This window comes from Cololabis saira, chromosome 2, assembly GCF_033807715.1.
Source record: "Cololabis saira isolate AMF1-May2022 chromosome 2, fColSai1.1, whole genome shotgun sequence".
Taxonomy (NCBI): domain Eukaryota; kingdom Metazoa; phylum Chordata; class Actinopteri; order Beloniformes; family Belonidae; genus Cololabis; species Cololabis saira.
In genome coordinates, this window is record NC_084588.1 from 33,055,672 (window position 1) to 33,076,353 (window position 20,682).

Sequence of the window (20,682 nt, forward strand, 5' to 3'; positions counted from 1 at the left end):
CATGAACTACATGGTCTCTCATCGCCCGTTTGCCTATCTAAGTAGCTCTTTATGTGTTTCACTTTGCTTTAAGAAAGAGATCTTGTGAAACGGCACCACAAGAGATTCAAGATACGGCAGTCAACATAGTCGCTCAAGGCCGTGGGAATATGCTTAATAGCACATGTTTGTAAAGTCACAGGGGTGGACCGGGGCTTGATCGCTATTGTGTTTTAAAAAAACAAACAAAAGATAAAACTATAGGCCACTTGTCATTTATCTTCACCAAAACATTTTTTCAAATCAGTAGAAAATGGAACTAGAGGTACAGTTCATACACTGCGAAGAAAATCTATGTCTTGAAACATCCAAGTAAATGCTATTTCTATGACCTAAAGTCCCCACTTCATATGACATTGCTTGAAATAGATTCATTTAAACATGAGTCTTGCCTATTAGTCACTGAACAGTGCACTGACACATGTACAACAGGGAAACACGAGTCTAGACTGTACGTTGTTAACCAGCTCCAACCTGCTATGTCTGATAAATGATGTTCTAAAGCAGAAAGCCAGAAACCCAAATGCTAATTTTAAAGCAGCAGGCCTGTTTTATTAGATTGTAGGTGTTAGGATGTAGGAGATGTGTCCATTTAACTTCCACATAAATGCCAACACAGAAGACGGTATTGCACTGAAATGAGAGTGGACTTAGTAGTGTTACTTAATTCACCTGTCAGAGGTTTTAATGGGTTGATCAGTAAACTTCAGACGTTTGTTGGCAAATGCTGATTCTTTTAGTTGGAGTTAAGATGGTTCGTTACCTCTGGATTCAGTCTTCGAGTTGGGCCGTTTCCTATAAAGTAGATATGCAGAAAAGCCAAGGTTTCTTTCAAACTGGTAAGGCAGTAGCAACTTTAGTAGAGTAGTAGTAGAATATAGGCAAGGCAAGTTTATTTGTATAGCTCAATTCAACACAAGGTAATTCAAGTGCTTTACATCAACATTAGAAGCAGCAAGACACAATTAAAACAGTACCGTAAATAACAAATACTTGTACTTATATTGTACTATACTATACCTAGATAACGTTGCACCAGGAATAATTTCAATGTACATTTCATATTTGTCTTTTAGTATTTAAAACTTTGGTACTCATAAAACACCCACCTGTCATTATGATTTGTTTATATGTAAGATATAACAAAAAAAAATGGATTTAACATTGATGGGGTAAAAAATACGGTCCCTGGTATTTGGGATAGATGATATTTTAGACACACAGCCACACCACCTTCTCAGTAAAGTGCATGCTGCCATGGGAACCCAAGCAGCTCAGTGCCTTTTTGATTCTTTTGAAGAACTTCAAAGAGTCTTTTCTTGCTTATTTTAACCCATATGGAGTAACCTGACCTGCCGTATCAGAACAGGAAATGAGTTTGTTTTTAAAGTGTCTTTGATATTTTTATATATATATATATATATATATATATATATATATATATATATATATATACATTTATTTACCTACCTACCCACCCCCCCAGCCTCTGTGGGAGAACACTGCTGAGAATAAGAAGTCTGTTACAAGTAACTCTCTGAACTTGTGGCAGAAATAATTAGTCTGGAAAAGCGTGTGTGCTTTCGTATTTTTGGCATAATGCTTTTCTATCACTTTTAATTCACCTCATTAATGTATTTTAGTTGAAACGTGCCATTAAACATTGGCCGAGTCGTTTGCATCTCTTATAAGAAAAAAATAATTACGCCGCACTAATTTATTCAGAGGAAGTCAACTGTTTTTTTTTCCTCATCTCTTAGATGGATACGTAGTCTCAGAGGTCTACTCCACACTTGAAATGGTTTACCCACAATCCAACTGTTCCCATTCCTTTTTTCTTCTTTTTATCCTCTAAAAGAACAAAAGAAAATCAATAAAGAGGCTGTTTGATCTACATGATTGGGTCCATAGTAAAATCATAATCGATACAGAGGGGAAAAAAAACCCAGCAGTATTTCATGCTCGGGTGAAAAAGCTTTACAAATGCACATAGATGTTACTGTGGTAAAGTATTGAAAATTAGAGTGTAAATATTCAAATCAGAACCCTGCGGTGCGTCTTCCTGCGTTGGGTTGAAATTACAAACAGCAACACACTGAGCTGCAGACTGAAAGGGTTCTGCAAGGTTGTCACGATCTGCAGCTCTCTACTGTTTGTGTTTAGCCCTTATCCTTTAAAAAAAAAATCTCAAATTTAGGTTCACATGCATTAATTACATACAATTAAATAAGCTTCACTACTCACACAGGTGATCCAGAGGTGTGCTGTATATATTTTGTTGTAGGGTGTTTTCCTGCTTTTGTAAACATTGTGGCCAGATGTTCAGACTGCAGTTTGCCAAAAGTGGCAAATGTAGTCATCTGTTGGAAGTCTTGAGTCGAGAGATGAAAAGGCATGCTATACGTCAGGTGGACTGAAATACATCTCTCTGAAACAAGAAACCCTCTAACCTCTTCTTTCCCTACAATGGTACTATTCAAGGATTGCAAACAAACTTTGATGTGTAAAACTGTTGGTGTTTCTTTTTAAGGATGCCTTAATGTTCAGAAGTCCAAAGCACCCAGTGCCCTCTCAAAAGAATTCATTGATCTGTTCGACAACTAACAGAAGGATCAGTGTTAACGGAGCGTTGTTGTATAAAGTCAGAGTCGCCATAAAAAGTCTTTATTGCGGCTGTTTCTCAACTTTGCTTTTGTGACTGCAAGCTGTTCAATTCAAAGTTTAGTTCCATTGTCATAAAAACAATGTGAAAAGTTGATTTGTCGTTGACTGCAGGTGTGCGTATGCTGGACGGTGAGGTTACTGATATGGTGGAGGCCCAGTCTCTCAGCCTGAATCCCCAACACATCGACGTCTACAGTGCAAGTTGGGGCCCAGAGGATGACGGCAAAACCGTTGACGGACCTGCCAAACTCGCCAAGGAAGCTTTTCTGCGTGGAGTCACAGAGGTGGGTGTGTAAATGTGACCGTTTGTGCAAAACAGAATGATTTACTGCCAGTGTATGACTTTCTTTCAGCGGCAAGTAATTGAATAATTCAAGTACTAGAGGCACGAGGTGGAAGAATGAACCAGGTTTGACCCTGGAATTTCGGATGGGAGATTTTCTCCTCTAAAAGCCACCACAAAGGAGTCTTTAAACATGAAGAGAAGAGGCACTGACCGAAATTGTCGTTCCATTTATAGATATAAAGCTGAAGAGAACTTCTTAAACGGGCAGCTCTTGCAGTTGGTTTTTCTGTGAATCAAGTCTTTTTTTTGCTCTTTATTGCTTAAAATCAAGGTTGTTGCCAAAAATTCCTTCAAAAAGCCAGTGAAGCTTTAAATTACTTAACAATTTTTTCTAATCAAAAGTTTAAAAATACAATGCAATCTATAAGCATATACACTTAGGGCCTGATTTACTAAAGGTTTGCGTGTGTTAAAACGTGTGCGAACTTGACAGCACCCGCAAACCAAAGTGCCAGCTGATCTACTAACAGCGTGCAAAGAGGACTGCGCCTCTCAAATGCGCAAAATAGCACACGCAATTCATTTAGTACTTTTGCCCTGATGAATAATCAATATGGGGCGTGCCCGCCAGAAATCGCTAAATACTGGGAGGGGAAGATGCAAATTGGTCCATTTACCACGCGCAATGAGATTTACCAAGCCTGAAAGTTTTTGCGTGGATTGTGATTGCGTCTGTATTTAATACGTTCGAAAGGAAGGTGCTAATCTCCACATGCAAAAGGAGAAATATTTTATTTCAATGTTAAATTGAGTATTATTCAGCAAAAGGTTGCCACAGGAGGCACATTCATTTTTTTATTTGTGATAATAAATAAATCACGTGTTTTCATGGAGAAAAAAGTGTTTCTTATTGTGCGCCTGTTCTGCAGTTGTCATACCCCGGTGTTGTGCCGTATGCACCCCTGCCGTGAAAAGAACCCCCTCGTCTGACAAAAATGATATTCTCATTCCGTGTCATGTTCTGTTTAGCGTCCAGTTTTGTGTTCATGATTCATGTTTAAATGCGCTCATGGATTCCACAATAGTCATACTTTCCCACAATCACAGTCACAGATAACAAAAATCGGGTAAATGGTTATTGATGTCATTAATTAATAGCCTGCTTACTGTGTTGTCTTCCATAATATTTGTAAATATATATAATATAAACTCCTAAGTATGTGTTTGTGTGAGTGTGTATATATAAATATATTGAAGTGTCAGTGTGTTGTTTTTTTTCTTGGTCTACTTATCATTGAATATACGAGGGGGTGCTTTTCACGGCAGGGGTGCTGAATACGGCACAACAATTTGCCTCTTCCACTAATATCTCTAACTCCAACTCGTCAAATTTCATTTTGTGCTTGCGACTATATCCTGCTTTCCATCCAGACTCTCCATGGCGCAAAGTTTGCGCCGCAAACCGTAAGATGCGCAACACCTCATTTAAATACTGAGGTTTGCACCTGTTATCAATTGCGCACGCAATCTTAGTTGATCACCCGCAAAACACACAGCAACAGCACGCGCAAACTTTTTCAGCGCACACGCAATTTAGTACTCTTTATTTAGGATCTTAGTAAAAATGGGGCCCTTAGTGTTTTTAGGAGATTGATTTTGAAAAATAGTCTAACAACAAGACTGTTAAGCAAGCAAGGGCATCGGCCATCACACAACAGTCCTGTTGTTGAGGTTAAGATTTCTCGTAATGCATTTTGTGCTATGAGACCCTGTCATACCTGAGAAATGAACACGTCAACAGATTAATAAGCATACATATCACACCTCAGCTGTCACGATCTGCCCTCTGTGAAAACATACTCCGTCCTGAAAGCAGCGTCTCTGATTGTGAAGCAGTAGCATTCAAGCCATCTAGTTGACTGGAACCGCTGACACTGACAAGTTAGATAATTGGCACAGTGACAGCACTGTCAGATGGTCATGCAGGTGATGCATAGCTGGAATAGATCAATGCAGATAGAAATGGTGCTATTCAATACAATAAAGCAGCTCTTAGATGAAAATGATTGCAATTCAGAGGCTGAGAGGTTGGATGATTCATTACAATGAGCTGTTGTCGTTTTGAGCCTTTTTATATTACATTGCTGTCATGCAATTTTTAGCTCTTAGCAATTTACTGAGTGACCACTCTGTCCTCTGCGATGTATGCTGGGTTTTAATGGGCCCTTTTTGAAAAGAGCTCTGATATGATTTCGCCCTCCCATAATTGGGATTCCTATTAAAGACTGAATGAGATTCTGTTCTTGTCCCTGTAGTGGCGGTCTGCAGCATAATTGAAGGAAAGAATGTGGTTGCCTTTTTTTTTTTTCCCCCGTTCATCTAAAATGCACTGTATACTCTCCAGGGTCGTGGCGGTTTGGGCTCCATTTTTGTGTGGGCTTCTGGAAACGGAGGAAGGGAGAAGGACAGCTGTAACTGCGATGGCTACACCAACAGCATTTACACCCTGTCCATCAGCAGCTCCACGCAGAACGGCAACGTTCCCTGGTACAGCGAGGCCTGCTCCTCCACCCTCGCCACCACTTACAGTTCGGGGAACATCAATGAAAAACAAATAGTGAGTTGCCAGTGTTCTGTCTCCTGTGTTTTTTTTTCTTTTTTCCCATCTTGCATAAAATTATGTCTTTCAAAATGAGTTCCTGACTTTAAAGAAATTGACTATTTATTTTCAGATAACATTCAGGGGACCCACGCTCTGTTTAAATGTCACTGCTGAAATGTTTGACTAGAAGCTACAAGCTCAGTGTGCTCAGTGTACAAATTACATTACAACATTTTCTTCCCACCACATTTGGAACATTTTTAAAATGCCCATTACAAGTTACCCCAAACCCATGACCATTACTGTTCCAGAGGACTGAAACGGACAGAAAATATTCACATTCAAGAGCCAGCAAACGGAGAATGGATATTTTGCAACATAACCTGAAGCTGGAGAAAGGTACATTGTGAGGGGGAGCAGTACAGTTTTCTATAAGATTGTGGAGGACTGGAACAGCTGTTTACCCACTTTAGGATACTGGGGGTGTGCAGGAGTTTTACCAAACAGCTTTCATCCGAGTTGTGGATGTGACTGCATCCCAAGCTTCCTGTGGGCAACGTTTAGGGAGTGTAAGGAAAGGTTGAGGGTGGAAGAGGAGAGGGTAGCTGTATAAAGGGAGCCGTTTAGACCAAGTCCTCCAATCACCTTTACATAATCAGGAGAAGATGAATTCATTCTCTCATACACTTGGTATGTTAAGCAGTTTTATGATTTCTGCAATGTTCTTCTTTCCTTTCATTTCTATATAATTTGGGCTATTAAAAGGAATATGAATATTATATGGCTGGAACTCCATCTTCTCAAAGTAATAGTTCTTACATGCACACTCCCACATGCACACTTTTATTATCCACATGCATTTGATTCTCCAACATGGAGTCTAGCAGCCAGACCAGCTAGATGGACAGCTTACGCCATCTCCGTGTCGTCTGGCTGGTCCCTTAATGCTTCAGTGATGTAGTCATTTAATTGTGCTGTCACTCATGAACCTGGGAATGATGAGCTGGAGAACAAGAGGGAGAATGGGATCTCTTGGGCTATACCGGCGAAAATGTTAACCTTCTATTTTTTTCTACTCATTCTCGTGTTTTATATTCTTCTCTATAATTATAAGTAACAGGGAAAGGCTCCTGAGACCTATTTAAGGTGTAATGATAATCATTACCATGATCCTTTCTATTATTCTTCTTAATGGTAAATGATCCAGGCTTGTGTAGCGCCTTAACCTTGTACTTTGCAATGCATTTCTCATCTTTTCATTTGCAAAAACACTCACACACTGCTTATTTTTGTATAGCTGTAAGTAATTGTAACTCTGACTGGAAGAAGACCTCTCTACCACCTGAGCCGCTGTTGCTCCTAAATATGTCTAATCCTTTAAAAGATCAGTTTCTTTGTGCTCTGTACAGGTCAGCATCTTAGTCTTATTTAGTAACACGGACTAAGCCTCCTTGTTTTACATCGAGCAGTGTGTGACTTTTGACTTCTTGCGAGACAGAGTTCTGTAACTTTAGTTTTAAGACAAATATCCTGGTTTTGCTTGACTTGTATTAATGCAATGGGAGATATTCACACCTGGGAGCTGCCATGTAAAACCACAGACCTCTGCGGCTCCTTTAGGAGGTCTCTGCTGAAGCAATTCATTCTCAAGTGTTTGACTCAAGATGAAAATCACGATTCCCCCAGTGTGAAAGGATAGTTGAAGGCTTTTTGTTCTTAATCCAGCCTTTTTATTTTCATCCTTTGAATTTAGTCGGAGCCAATGCAGAAAGTATGATGACAAAGAATGAGAATGTAATGGACAGTCAAGGATTTTAATGACTAAAATGAAGCAAAGTCCAAATTGCTAGGTTACACGATGACAAAGAAAAATGTCTTCCTACTCGTTAACAAATTCGCACTTCTGATAAATATTTAGGATTTGTGATGCTTCTTTATAGAAAAAGATTCTATAAATTAATGTGATTATGCTAACAACTACAGATCTATTTCTATTTTTGAAATAACAAAAGAATCATGTAATAATGGAAGAATCTTGTCAGACTGAAGCTCATTGTGTTCATCTTCTTCAGGTGACTACAGACCTGAAATCAAAATGCACAGACTCTCACACTGGCACCTCTGCTTCCGCCCCACTGGCTGCTGGGATCATCGCTCTCGCCCTGGAAGCCAAGTAAGTGATTATCACCATTTTTCTGTTGATTTGGACTTGCTTTGCCCTCAGCTGTACAGCCTCATTCTAATATCTGCTTTATCCTCGTTATATTTGCTGATTAAAGACTACTGTCCAGAGAAAAAGAAAATATAACTTGGAGACAACAAGGTCACTGCGCTCAGCAATATGTTAGAGCAAGTTTGATCATTTTCAGAACCTGCAAGTTGTTAAAATATTCACTATGCAAAGGAGGTGGAATTAATGCATTTTCTTATCTGTTTTCTGGCAAGTGTGCAAGTTTCCCAAACGCAGATAATTAAAAGTGTGAATATTTTAAAAAGCTAAAATATTCATAATTTATTGTTGACATGTTTTTTTTTCTTTTTTTGGTTTGTTTTTTGAGCACTTGTATTTGTTAAAGTTACAGCTGCTGATCATGTGTAGTTATGCATAAGTTCTGCTCATTAAGTCCTTTTTTTAATATACCACTTTAACCCATTCACAACTGAGCTTTTACAAATGGCACAACTTCAAACTGATGCCTCTCATCTGCATGTGCTCATGTAGCACATGGAGGGAGAGACAAATGACTGTCAGAGCAACCCTGAAAAAGAGTAATTAGTCTTGAGAGACTGAAGTGTGGAAAAAAAATAACACTGCAATTACGACTATGGTTGATTAGAAAGAAAGGGATTGAACAAATCATTCTTTTTTCTTTTTTTTTTTTAAATATCCATAAGAAGAGATATTAATTTAAAGTTGGTTTACAGTTAATCAGACGGCTCAACAACAGAGAGCCAAACTCAATTTTTTTATTTGTGTACTTGGCCAATTCTAGCCTGCACTGCTGCAGGCAGAGGCATAATAGTAACTCTTTGTCAGGGATTTTGTACTAAACATTTTGCCAAAGGGCAGAAATCAACTTGTTGACTGAAGACATGCTCGCTATAACATAAATCAGGAAAGTGTATGAATGACACGTCATTGTTTTAAGCAGCCGTCCAGCTGCAAGTTAAGACTGGGGTGTATTGTTAGAGTCCCCCTCTGATGTGTTTCATACTTCATCTTTTAGCCAGAGCCTTACCACATGTGCTTCTTTTTGTGTGTGTGGTGTGTGCGTGTGTGTGTGTGTGTGTGTGTGTGTGTATACATATTCCAGTAAAAACTTAACTTGGAGAGACATGCAACATCTGGTTGTGCGAACTTCTCACCCTGCCCACCTACTCGCCAATGACTGGAGAACCAATGGGTTTGGACGCAAAGGTACACATCCTTCCATGTCTTCCTCAATTTTCAGAAGGTGTTGGGCTGTTAAACATATAACATATCTCATAACCTACACTCTGACGGTCGCGAGAAATGTGCGTGACCAGTAATAGTCAAAGATTAGATGACACCTAAACATGTGAAGATTGGAATTTGTCTTTAAACTGGGGGCTGGGAAGGTAACATTCATGTGTTTTATCCCTCTTTTCTCTCTTGGTTTCTGCAGTTAGTCATTCATATGGATATGGTCTACTGGATGCCAGTGCAATCGTATCGCTGGCAAGTACCTGGACCAGTGTGGGGCCACAGCGAAAATGTGTGATCACCATGCTCAGTGAGCCAAGGTTAGGATTCTGCACCTGCACACAGATAACAGCGCACTGAATTAATCTCAGCACCATGATTACGAATGCTTATACATATAAACCTTTGTCACTGTAAGAATAGAAAAGATGGGTAACTGTGATCACATCAAGAGTTGAGTTTAAAAATGGGTGTTAAGAGCCCAGGAAGACGCGTGCCAGCTTTGTCATTTGTACTGTATTTCTAATTAACTGATGACTGTCATCACTAATCTGCTTCTGGTTTTAATTAATTTTAAGTCTGACTACTATTAGAACTAACTTTGCAGATATACCATAAATACATTTAAATAATTGAACATTTTAGTTTTTACAGGTTTGCGTGTTGACATACACTCAAACTGTGATTAAATAGCCTTATCACAGAATAAAAGACTTCAGTTTTCAGACAGGGCAAGTGAGAAGAGAAACTGACACTAAACTTGTCTTTAATGATATGTAGGTCTATGGATGACTGAGCTGTCAAGTTTCACTGCTTTGGCTCAGTGTCTTCATCAGCCTGCAAACCCCGTGGAGTCTGAACATTCCTCTCTGGTTCTTTCCCCTCTCCCCTACCATCTCTCTCTCTCTTTCTCTCTGTGTTTGTGAAGGTTAGGGTCAGAGTAAGGTGCTTGAGTCCACTGGGATGAGATGTAAGATGAGGTGGTTTGAACACCTCTGGATGAACCATTTAAAAGAAGAAATCGTTATTTACATACTCCTGATTCTTTCACTTTAATACTCAAAAACTCTCCTCAGCCATATTATATCCTTCCCTGGCTGTCCCTATCTAAACCCAATCCGACGTATCCTCTTCATTATGCATTCCCTGTCATTTCCCTCGCTGGTCTTGAGGTCTGTCTCTTTTTACTGCGGCAGTGAGACACTCAGAGCAGATGGTTCGAGCATCTGGGAACAGCAGTCAAGGCAGGTTATTCAATGTACAAGTTAGGTGTTTAGCTATCTAACCAATCAAAAGTGACTTGAAGCAAGTAAGCAGGAGGTTTCACAGTCTCACCTCCAGTTATTACCACTTTTAAAATCATGTCTGTGTACTCCAAGAGTCTGTAATATTTGCACATTAGAACAATGCTACAGACAATATTAATCCTTCTTGGTCACCTTACTGCCCATTTAATCAATGCTTCATGCATGCCTTTAGTATGTGATAGAGAAAATAATCATGTGTAATTAAAAATTAATTAAAATACTTTTTTTTTTTTTTTTTTTTTTTTTTTTTTAAAGTACGGTATTTTATATAATGGCCTGACTTTGCATTATGGTCATTTCTCAAACTAATTATTCGTCAGATGTTCAATCAGCTTTTCACCCCATATAAAGGTAGAAAACATTCCTCTGTGCTGCTGGACATCATTGCGTGTAGCCCCGACTAAGCAAAGGAGAGAGATGTCAAGGAGCTCAGACAAAAAAATATAGACAAGTGTATCAAAGATAAAGGCTATAAGACCATCTTCAGGCAGGTTCACCTTTTTGTGTGCATAGGTGCAGGTTTTATTAAGAAGTATAAAGTCTGGGATTGTAGCTGTTCTCACAGAAAGTGGCTGCAAGATAAACTGCAACGATAGACATTCAAGCTGAACTCCAACATTAAAACGTCATCATTTTATTGCTGCCCATCATCTCACCAGCAACAATGAGCTCCATCTAGAAAAATTCTTCTATTTAAAAAAATATATAAAAAACTGCAAAAAAAACATGCTCAAGTATGCATGTTGACAACCATTTATTTGGCAGTCTCAAGTTATTTCAGCTTTACTGTAGCTTTTGGCTCTTTTTCCCCTTGTGTCTGGAAAGGTACCAACAAATCTGTTCATGTCTGTAATCATCACATAAAAGGTAATACATTGTCAATGTTCTAATTGTTTAAAATCACTGTTAAGGGGTTGCTTGGCACTGAGCTGCAGTGATTTATTACAACCAGTACTGGCCTTTTACTCTTAGTCAAGAAGTTATAAAGTTTGGAGTGATATCAAAAAGCTTATTTATGAATTGTCTTAACAAAGCGAGACAGCTGGCTCTGTCTCAAGCAGTTCTCCACAAGACTTCTTGTTGTTTGTATGGACAGTGAACGTGACTGGCACATATGCATATTTGCAACTTTTTATTTTCAAGGAGGCTTTAATAGGTTTTATTCAAATTAACACCAGGGATGGAGCTGGAAGCGTTCTCTTTAGCTTTTCAAAAGATGATTTATGATCCAGAAACACTCTCGTCTAGGTACCCAGCCACGAGTATTGTTGCATAGCATTTAGGATTGGCTGGGTCTCAGAACATTTTTCTCAAAATATTTGATGCATTTGAGTAGAATGTGCTTTTGAGTGATGAACAACATCATTTCCAACATAAAATTGCGTCATATGGAGGTTTTTGTTTTCATGCAATTTATCATTTATTTCTGCATATCTTTGCTTTTTTTGCATAGTTCTATTTGCAAGTATTCTGGCATTAATATAAAAACAAATGAAAAACAGTCCCCATGTTATTATGAAACTTCTGCACATGAATTAACTTTTGTTACATTTAAGTCCTTCAAGTTTGCACAATGCTCACAGAGACCATCATCAGTAGGTAATATCTTTCTTCACGTTGTGCTGAAGGTTTCGGTCAGATGCTTTTGGCGATATTCCTGCACTGCCACAAGGGTGACACTAGTGGATATAACCACCCGTATTCCGGTTGGATGACCACAACCCTCATATTTCCACAGAGTCACGGTTCCAAAAGGAGAAGACAAAATCTTTGTATTGAGGGATTAAAAATGGTACAACTATCATTGGATTTAAAAACTGGAGGTTTTAAGATGTAAGAACTGCTATGTTTACACAAAACATATGTTATAAGAACAAAACAAATGTAAGAACAGTCAAAAGTCAAAATAATCATTATAAATCTTAAATTTTGACTTCAAAGAGCCAGATTAGTATTGGACGCATTATGCGCCATGATTTTAGTTTAAGGCTGCCTGAAGGGTCAAAGGTTTTTAACAAGTATTTCTTCAGTATATCTTGAAAAATGTGAATCTGCTTTGTATGAATTTAGTGAAGCTCCCTGACAGTCTAAAGCTGACATAACTTCTTGTGTGTTTTGTCTGCACGTCTGTGTGACTGAAACTTTGTGGTATCCCAGTCCTTCGAATTGTTATAGATGTGTGTAAATCTCCTAAGAGGATTTGAGGTGGAGTAAAAAAAAAAAAAAAGGCGAGTGCTTAACCCATCTCGAGCGATGATGCGGGTTGTGAGGCTTTAATCCTTTTCAAGGCCACAAACTCTTCACCCTGAGCAGACACTTGCAGTGACCAGCAGGGAAACGTATATTTCTGGAGTTTGCCTCATTCACCTCCCAGTCAGAAATGATTCCAGCCTCACAAAGGCTTCAAATATTTCCCTATGTTGAATTAACATTTCCTCTTCATCTTTTGTTTCTCCCTCTTTACAGGAACATTGGCAGCCACTTATACATTAACAAAACTGTAGACGCCTGCTTTGGGTCAGACAGTTTTGTGACCTCATTGGAGCACGTCCAGGCCCGGCTCACCCTGTCATACAACCGGAGAGGAAACCTGGCCATCCATCTCATTAGTCCTGCCGGCACACGCTCCACCCTGCTCCACCCAAGGTACCAAGGACTGCATGACCGCAGGCACTGACAATGCAAGTTTGTAAACACCAACTTTTATAGACGTCTGCCTGCTTGGTTTTCTGCAGACCTCACGACTACTCATCAGAGGGTTTTAATGACTGGGCTTTCATGACCACCCATTCATGGGATGAGAACCCCAAAGGGACGTGGAGACTGGAAATTGAGAACGTGGCTGGAGCCAGTGACTATGGTAACGTGACTTTGATTGTAATTGTTTTCGTGTATTTGCATCCAGAATTGTTTGTGCTATTAAGTGATGTTTAAACAAACAGCAGTAAAAGTGTGTGCAAATTTTCATCTGACCAGAAGTGACTCAATAACCATCTTAACCAATACTACTTGACCTGCGGTAATCTGTTGGGTCTACACTTTAGCTCAAGGGTTCAGGCTTCAGTGTCAGAGATTAGAGATCAAATGGCTGCTGGAGCCAAGGCGTCTTTACTCTGTTTACAGGAGCAGACTTTCAAGCTTTGGAGTATGCCTCCTTATCATGAGAAAAACAGTGACGTTTGAGTTATTTGAGTGGTTTTTATTGTAGTTGTGTCCCGCCCCACTTCCTCTCAACAAAGATCTCAGATGGAGATGTTTCCTCACTCTAAGCTGCTCCAGTAGTTTGCCATGACCTCATATATTCAAGGTGCTTTTAAGAGATTGAAAGATGGCTCATGATGGTGGATGAGTCACTTTTTTTTTTGGTTGTAAAAGGGGGAAGGAATATGACGTGGCATGAGTTATAATGAAAAGCACCCTTTTATGTTTCACCTTAAATCATCCACTAACTAACTATTATCTTATCAGGACAAATCAGCTCCACCCACAACATGATATTCAGCCAAGACAAAGCAGATACAGATTGTTTTACATCTCCCTCCTCCGTAAGGAGTTTTTTTTTTACTAAAACAGAACATCCAACAAGATCCCACAGTTCAATGATTCTTTAGAGATGTGCAGCCAGCGACTAAAGTTAGACGGATCATGTAATGATGCTTTGTTTAAATTTGACTTGTATGGAGTCATTTTCTGTCAGTCATGTCGGCTTCTGCAGAGGGAAGAGACTTCATTTACACAATCCTTGGGGGGGTGCTCGGTTGTTACCATTTTTAAACAGGCCTACTTCACATTTTAGTTTTTTTTTAAATCCCCATCTCTCCACATAGGCACTCTGACCCAGTTCATCCTGGTACTGTACGGCACCAGCACGTCTTCCAGCTCCTCTGACGACTCTCAGCCGAGCAACAACAGCTGCAAGACTTTGGATCTGAGAATGATATGCATCGGTAAGACTGGTGTCTTTTGTCTCCGCTCTCCTCCTCACATAAAGTCACAGCAGTCAGGGGGTGGATATGACAAGTGGAGAACTTTAGTCGGTGTCGTATGATCCGATGTGTGTTCAGTTGTGCCTCCCTTTTTCTTTTTTTTACTGTCACTATCAGTCAGTTTTGCTCAAATTTTCACTGAATCTGCAAAACTACACTAATGCAATCATGTAGTCTTGATAGCACTATAAAGTAAAGTCACTTATCTGGGGCAATTGCCTTATCTTCACCTCAGGTCTCTGCAAATTTCATTATAATATAATTATAGGTTATTATTAGGTTTTTTGTATGTTTTTTTTAATTTATTTATTTTTTTTATTCTGCTGATCTGACTTATTACGAAATCTGCTGCGGGCAAGGTCTCACAATACCATTTAACAACTACACAAACGGAGGGCCAAGTGCATGTGGACTGAGATGGTGACAGCCCGCCCCCTACAGGCCACCAGTGGTCATTACACTCTGACGAACGTGGGCCAGCCAAATGTATTTATCATGTATTTGATTATCATACCAGACAGTATTTTATGATGGTCCTGCATCACAAGCGCACAGTGCGCTCTGACTGGGAACTCACAACTACACTTTTAGGTTTGCTTTTTTGTTTTTTCACAAACTGACAAAATGCTGGTGTAAATTATATTTCCGTCCTTCTGTTGGTTGTGATGTTTTCAGCTCCTTTAATGCCAGTGCTGTTAACTGTCTTTATTGTCAGTGGTTTTCCCATCAGTCTGCTGCACATGGAAATGCAATCTGTTTTAATATGCTGAACTCAGCAGATGGACTGCAAAGCAATATTTGTTTTTTGTTTTTTTTTGCTTTCCGTGAAAACACACAGCTTTAACAATGGAAACTTGAAACTGTCTAACATTTATGAGAAACAGACCAACCCAGAAATAGCTGAGACAGAAGTCTTGACACAGCAGGGTTAGTTATTTTTCACTGTGCCCTCTTATCTTTCCCAGATCTTCTTTTGGGTCATTGGATTCACATGAAGTGGTACGAGGTGTGTGTGCAGCTGCTTATTGTGATCTCTCTGTTTGTGTGTGTGTGTGTGTGTGTTACAGAGTGCAACAGCGGCTACTACCTCTTTCAGCAGATCTGTGTTAAAGAATGTCCAGCAGGCTACGCGGTGGGCTCTCAGCCCCTCAACTACACAGTGGGAAACTTTGTAGAGCTCGCTTCCGTCCCGGCCTGCCTGCCCTGCCCGCCGGCCTGCCTCACCTGCAGCGGCCTCAGCCCTCAGACCTGCCTGTCCTGCCCCCCCCACAGCTCCCTGGACCCCGGCTCTGGCACCTGCGTGCACCTCAACCATTACATGCGTGAGTCCCCCGGCAGCTTCATGGTGGGCCAGGGAACCCCGAGATCGCAACTGGACCTCGGCTCACAGCTGCCCATCACCATCGCCGTGCTCAGCTGCATGGCCATAATCGCCACCTTTGCCGGCATCTTCTTGATGCTGCAGCTGCGCTCAGGTGCACTCATCAAGCTGCCCACTCTGGAAGCTGGCGGCGGCTTCAGGGGCAACTTCAGCCTGGGGGGAAACAGGATGGTGTCGTACCGCGGCATACCAACAATGTGGGGGGATGACGGGGTGAATACAGACTCCGAAAACGAAGAGTTTGGCGTCCAAAATGAGAGGACTGCCTTTATCAAAACACAAAGTGCTCTTTAATGCTTCCCCCGTGTCCCTCCTTCTCCTCTCCTGCTTTTAAAATGCTCTCACCCCCTTTTCTCTCGGATAATTCAGGGCTGTGGTAATTGTCTTTTCACAGTCTCTTCTGATTTTTATTCCCCATCAGGTTTTTTTTTCCCTCTTCTTTTCTTACTTACTCTTTCTGAGACTTGTTTTGGGATCTGGTCTTCTACTCTGCTGTGGTAGACCTGCTGGGGACTAGCTGTTTCTCAAAGCCGGGGATGCCTGAGGTGTGCTCTCTTCACACTTGGGTGCATTTCTATTTAAGTGGATCTCCCTCCTCTTGCCCCCATTTGCAATTGGTGTTTTTCGGCGCAGAGCCCATTTTCCCCTCCAGCTCCAGCTTCTTTTGTGTTACAGTAAACAAATTATTACCATTTGCTTTTTTCCCTCTCCTTTTTTTCTTTTTATTAACCCTCCCTCCATTAGTCTCAGTGCAGTAGCCAAATGAGATTGTTGAATCTGAGTAGTTGTGGGTGTGTGTGTGTGCGTGTGTGTGTGTGAGAGAGAATATGAATGTCTAGATCTGATCAGCAGTGAATAGTGTAGTGGCCGTAATGGACAAATTAAAGTGTGTCATATTCTTTAGTTTTTTAAGGGAGTAAAAGCAAAATGAAATGTATCATGAGGCATGAAATTCAGTTGGAAACATTTTGTTTCCTTCAAATTTTCATTTACTCACAGCAGCATCTGAAAATGTGCTGTGAATAATGCCACATATCAGTAGTGATTTGCATTTTTAAAGTGCATTTAAAATTGCAAGAATCAAAAGTGTAACACATCATCAGGTAGATTAACACAGACTGTCTGTAAGCCTTCTGGAAATGGCGTCTCTACCGTCTTTCATTTTATCATAAACAATAGTAGTGTTTTCTTTACACCGAATCATTAGTTTAAGCGGTCGCTTTTTAAAACCGGTGTAGTTCCCGTCGTGCAGAACGCCTTTCTGCTCTGGAAGAACAAACTCTGAGTCACTCGACTTGCAAAGCTTCATTCAGCCTTTTGGAATTCCAGATAAACTGAAGTTGTTCTCATTTGGCAAAATAGAAAGTCTCCTGTACCCATGACCTCCCAACCCAAACATGGGAGGGTTTCCAGAAACGACAAGAAAATAAACACACACATACTTTCTCTTCTTAGCCAACCCTGTGGCACAATCCCTTCCAGGAATCTGTGTGTGTGTGTGTGTGTGTGTGTGTGTGTGTGTGTGTGTGTGTGTGTGTGTGTGTGTGTGTTACAGCAGCTGGCAGTTGCCAAGTTACCTATGATTGATTTCTTTACAGAGCAGACACGGTCACAATACATCAAGGCTTTCCTTTTGTCGGAGCACATAAGCGCTGCAAACATGCACCTTGTATCATAATGACGTAACGTGAGTTTGTGTGTGAGCGTTATCCTGCTGCTTGTGAGGATGGGAAGTGCTTATGTGCCCTCTGAAGTGAAGGTTTCCTTTTCCTCCTTCATCTCAGTCTCTGCTCTCTTTAGATCTCGAGTATTGTTCAAAAATCCCACATTGATGTCCCACAGCTCATCATCATCATCTCTGCACTCTCCCTCCGGTCTTCATCCATTCTGAATCTCCACATAATCTCCTCAGTGTACTTTGGCAAATATATTCCAAATGATAATGCTGCGAAGTATTTATTCTGAGAGATTTTAATCATACCTATAGGGAACTGGTTATTTTAAAGTCATCTCATTACCACCCCACCACGCTGCAGGCTGCTTATCATCTTAAATATGCTTCTCATTGTTTAATCCACTGTTGCCATTTTGATTCCACTGTTTTCTTTATTTTCTTTTGTTGATAATTTTTCTTTTTTTTCCCGATTTACAAAAACAGTGGAGCTTGCTAAGAGAGGTTGTCATGGTGATGACGTGCATAGAAGACTGCGGCTGCTCATCCTTTTATCTACCTCTCATATCATACAGCAAGGTTTCATAGGAAGTTAAACGAGGGCTGTTAAATGATTGTAGAGGTCAAACATATATATAGGTTATGAATACGCTTAAGAAATATTTAGGAGAATAGGCATATTTGATAAATTCATGTTTAAAAGAAAAAGAATCAACTGCAATCCACAAAGCTGCTGTGTAAATTGTTACTCTTCCCTTAAATTTATTGCCTTCATGGATCAGCATTAACCTGGGCTTTAAAATCTATCACTGAAATACAGCTTTTGAGCGCTAAATCAACCTAAAATTGTCAGCGACGTCTGCTTTTTCATCTTCAAGTAGGCATCTCCTCCAGGAGTTGAGTTTTTTTTTCTTATATTTCTGTCATTGACAATCAATTTCCTTGTCTTGAGGCAAGAAGATGAAGAGGCACACAAATCAATTTTCCCTTCTAATTTAACAACTTGTGTAAAAAAAAAAAATATCCACAGGAGGTATTATTCATAAATATGCAATCAAGTGTGGTTTAAATTGAAAAATATATTCAGAGGTCAACTACTTATTTAGAAAAAAGGCAAAATCTAAAATGTGTAAAGTGAATTATGATTGTTAAATCAGTACCTGCCTAAATCCGTCTTCCCAGGGATGGAGAAAGATCGGCATGGAGGCTGTCAAACCACATTACTGAGCCAGGAAGTTGAATTCACCTCCGATGGCTCATGCAGGTGTAGCACATTTCCTTTACTGCAGCAGTCTCCAGAGCAAAACCTCATAATGCGATTTTGGAGAAAATACCCTCAAAACCGACTAAGTTATTGGCATGAGCGTATGCTGCAGGGGTTTGCGTGATGTACATTAGTGCCTACTGCTATTTAAACTTTGATTGGTCCGGGTTTAAAGAGGGTGCCAATTTAATTCTGGCCCTTTAGAAGTCGGCCACAAAATCTTATTGACTGCCCAGCTTGATGCAAAGTGTGTAAACAACAGATAATCGCTGATGCACCATTGCTTCCAATTAAACTCTTAATGCGTAGAGTTTGATTTGTTTTAAGAATGAAAGTCAACATAATGAAAAATGCATTTTCCCTTTATATCGCTTCCAGAAATATTATTTTTTTCTTTCAAATATGTCACTATGAGCCCATGAGTGCACACAGTGTTTTTTTTTTTCTTTTTATCTTATGTTAATGTATTCACTACAAGTTGAAAACTTTGATTTGATGGATGTAAATCTCATTGCATTGCGTTTAACTTTAAACAGAAATCCTGAATGTTGCTGCATTTAGCATCATCATGCTTCCAAAGCTGCTGAAAACTCTGATTAGCCAGCTCATCCTTTCACTGCGAGAATGTGACGGAAACTGCACACTTAAGAGGAGCAGCTTCTCCACTTGCGCCAGAGAGCAGCGGGTGATTACAAGGCCACCACCTGTCTTGTAGTAAAGCTGGAAGCTTCTTAAAGGTAAGAGTCTTCTGCGCATCAGGAGAAGGCTCACAAATAAATCATGTCTTTACATCACTGATTATTTTCACGCGGAGCTCGATGTTGCTCCTGTCCTGCTTTAGGATTTCATCTGAAGTTACCAACATGATGTTGGGTGTAGTTAATAGGAGCAATATCTTTGGCATAACCAAAGACAATCATTTTAATGCTGTCTGTTAAGTACTAGATTGTGTTGCATTCAGGTCGTCGCTGCCCATCGATCCCCTTCAGTTGTGTTCAAAGTGTTTTGTTTAGACCATTCTGTCATCCCTGCCTTTTTTGAAGACCTGTTGGGACACCGTGCGTGTTCAGCAGCTGTGGGAAGAGGGAAGAGGTGAAATGTATCCCATCACCATTACCCTAAGGGCTGAATCAGATCTGCGCGTGTCCACGTGTGCACATGCCGGATGAATTGAAACGACACACTTTGTGATGGAGGGACAGTCAGTGGAGCAGCTTCAGTAGACCCTGTTGACCTTCTCCTGCCTCTCCACGAGGCTCCTGACCTGTGGCCGCACACAGTACCTTACAGATTTGTGACCTATGATTAATGTACAAGAATGACTTACATGGGACATAACTCTAAAATAAGGCCTATTTTTGTACTATATGAATGGTGCAGTGTAATTTTCTTGTAATTTAAAGGTTGTTTTTTTTTTGCTCTTGATTTCTCCTTTTTATTTAATTGATGTCAATTATAGATTCTACTAAAAATAAAGATCTATGCAAATTTAAATGTGTTTTGATTCATTTGAATGTGTCTTAATAAATATTACATGACTCTTTTGTTTGTTTGGGTGCATTTTTATAATTTATTCAGTCGGGCTCCAGTGTCTCAGACTGAACGCTGGATGCAGTGAGATCTGTCCCTCAGGGTCCCCGGCGGGAGGAAGAGGAGCCCTCTGTCACAGGAGCAGAGATTTATGGAGAAGGTATAAAGGTGTTTTAAAGGAAATTGCGGCTGTGCTCGCATGTTATCCATCCAAGTGGAATGGTGCAGATCCATTCATGGGTAACGTGCATCTGCAAAGGCTCCATCACTGCTGAACCATACATAGAGGTTTTAGAATATTCTGCCTTCCATATGTCGCTTTCTTATTTCATTAAGACTATATCGAAGCACTTTACGTGCAACCATGTGGAACACCAGCATGTCTTCATAATGAAGCTTCCAGACTTGATACTGAAAACATGAGATGTATTTTGAAATGACCAATATCACAGCTGAGAAGCTGGAGTACTGTGGCGGGATTGCAGCTAACAACCCTCTCTTGGCCT

The 20,682-nt window shown here is 40.1% G+C and overlaps 1 protein-coding gene across 1 annotated transcript in view; it reads left to right on the forward strand.

Moving 5' to 3' along the window:
* The window catches only part of furina (furin (paired basic amino acid cleaving enzyme) a), an 80,633-nt gene extending 60,493 nt beyond the window's left edge, over positions 1-20,140 (forward strand). The window contains exons 8-16 of the mRNA XM_061744099.1: positions 2,815-2,987; positions 5,394-5,606; positions 7,664-7,764; positions 8,906-9,009; positions 9,239-9,356; positions 12,810-12,989; positions 13,079-13,203; positions 14,171-14,290; positions 15,397-20,140. Of these exons, the coding sequence (XP_061600083.1) occupies positions 2,815-2,987; positions 5,394-5,606; positions 7,664-7,764; positions 8,906-9,009; positions 9,239-9,356; positions 12,810-12,989; positions 13,079-13,203; positions 14,171-14,290; positions 15,397-16,004 (1,742 nt within the window). The 3' untranslated portion in view covers positions 16,005-20,140. The remainder of the gene's footprint in view (positions 1-2,814; positions 2,988-5,393; positions 5,607-7,663; positions 7,765-8,905; positions 9,010-9,238; positions 9,357-12,809; positions 12,990-13,078; positions 13,204-14,170; positions 14,291-15,396) is intronic.
* Positions 20,141-20,682: the final 542 nt, after the last annotated feature.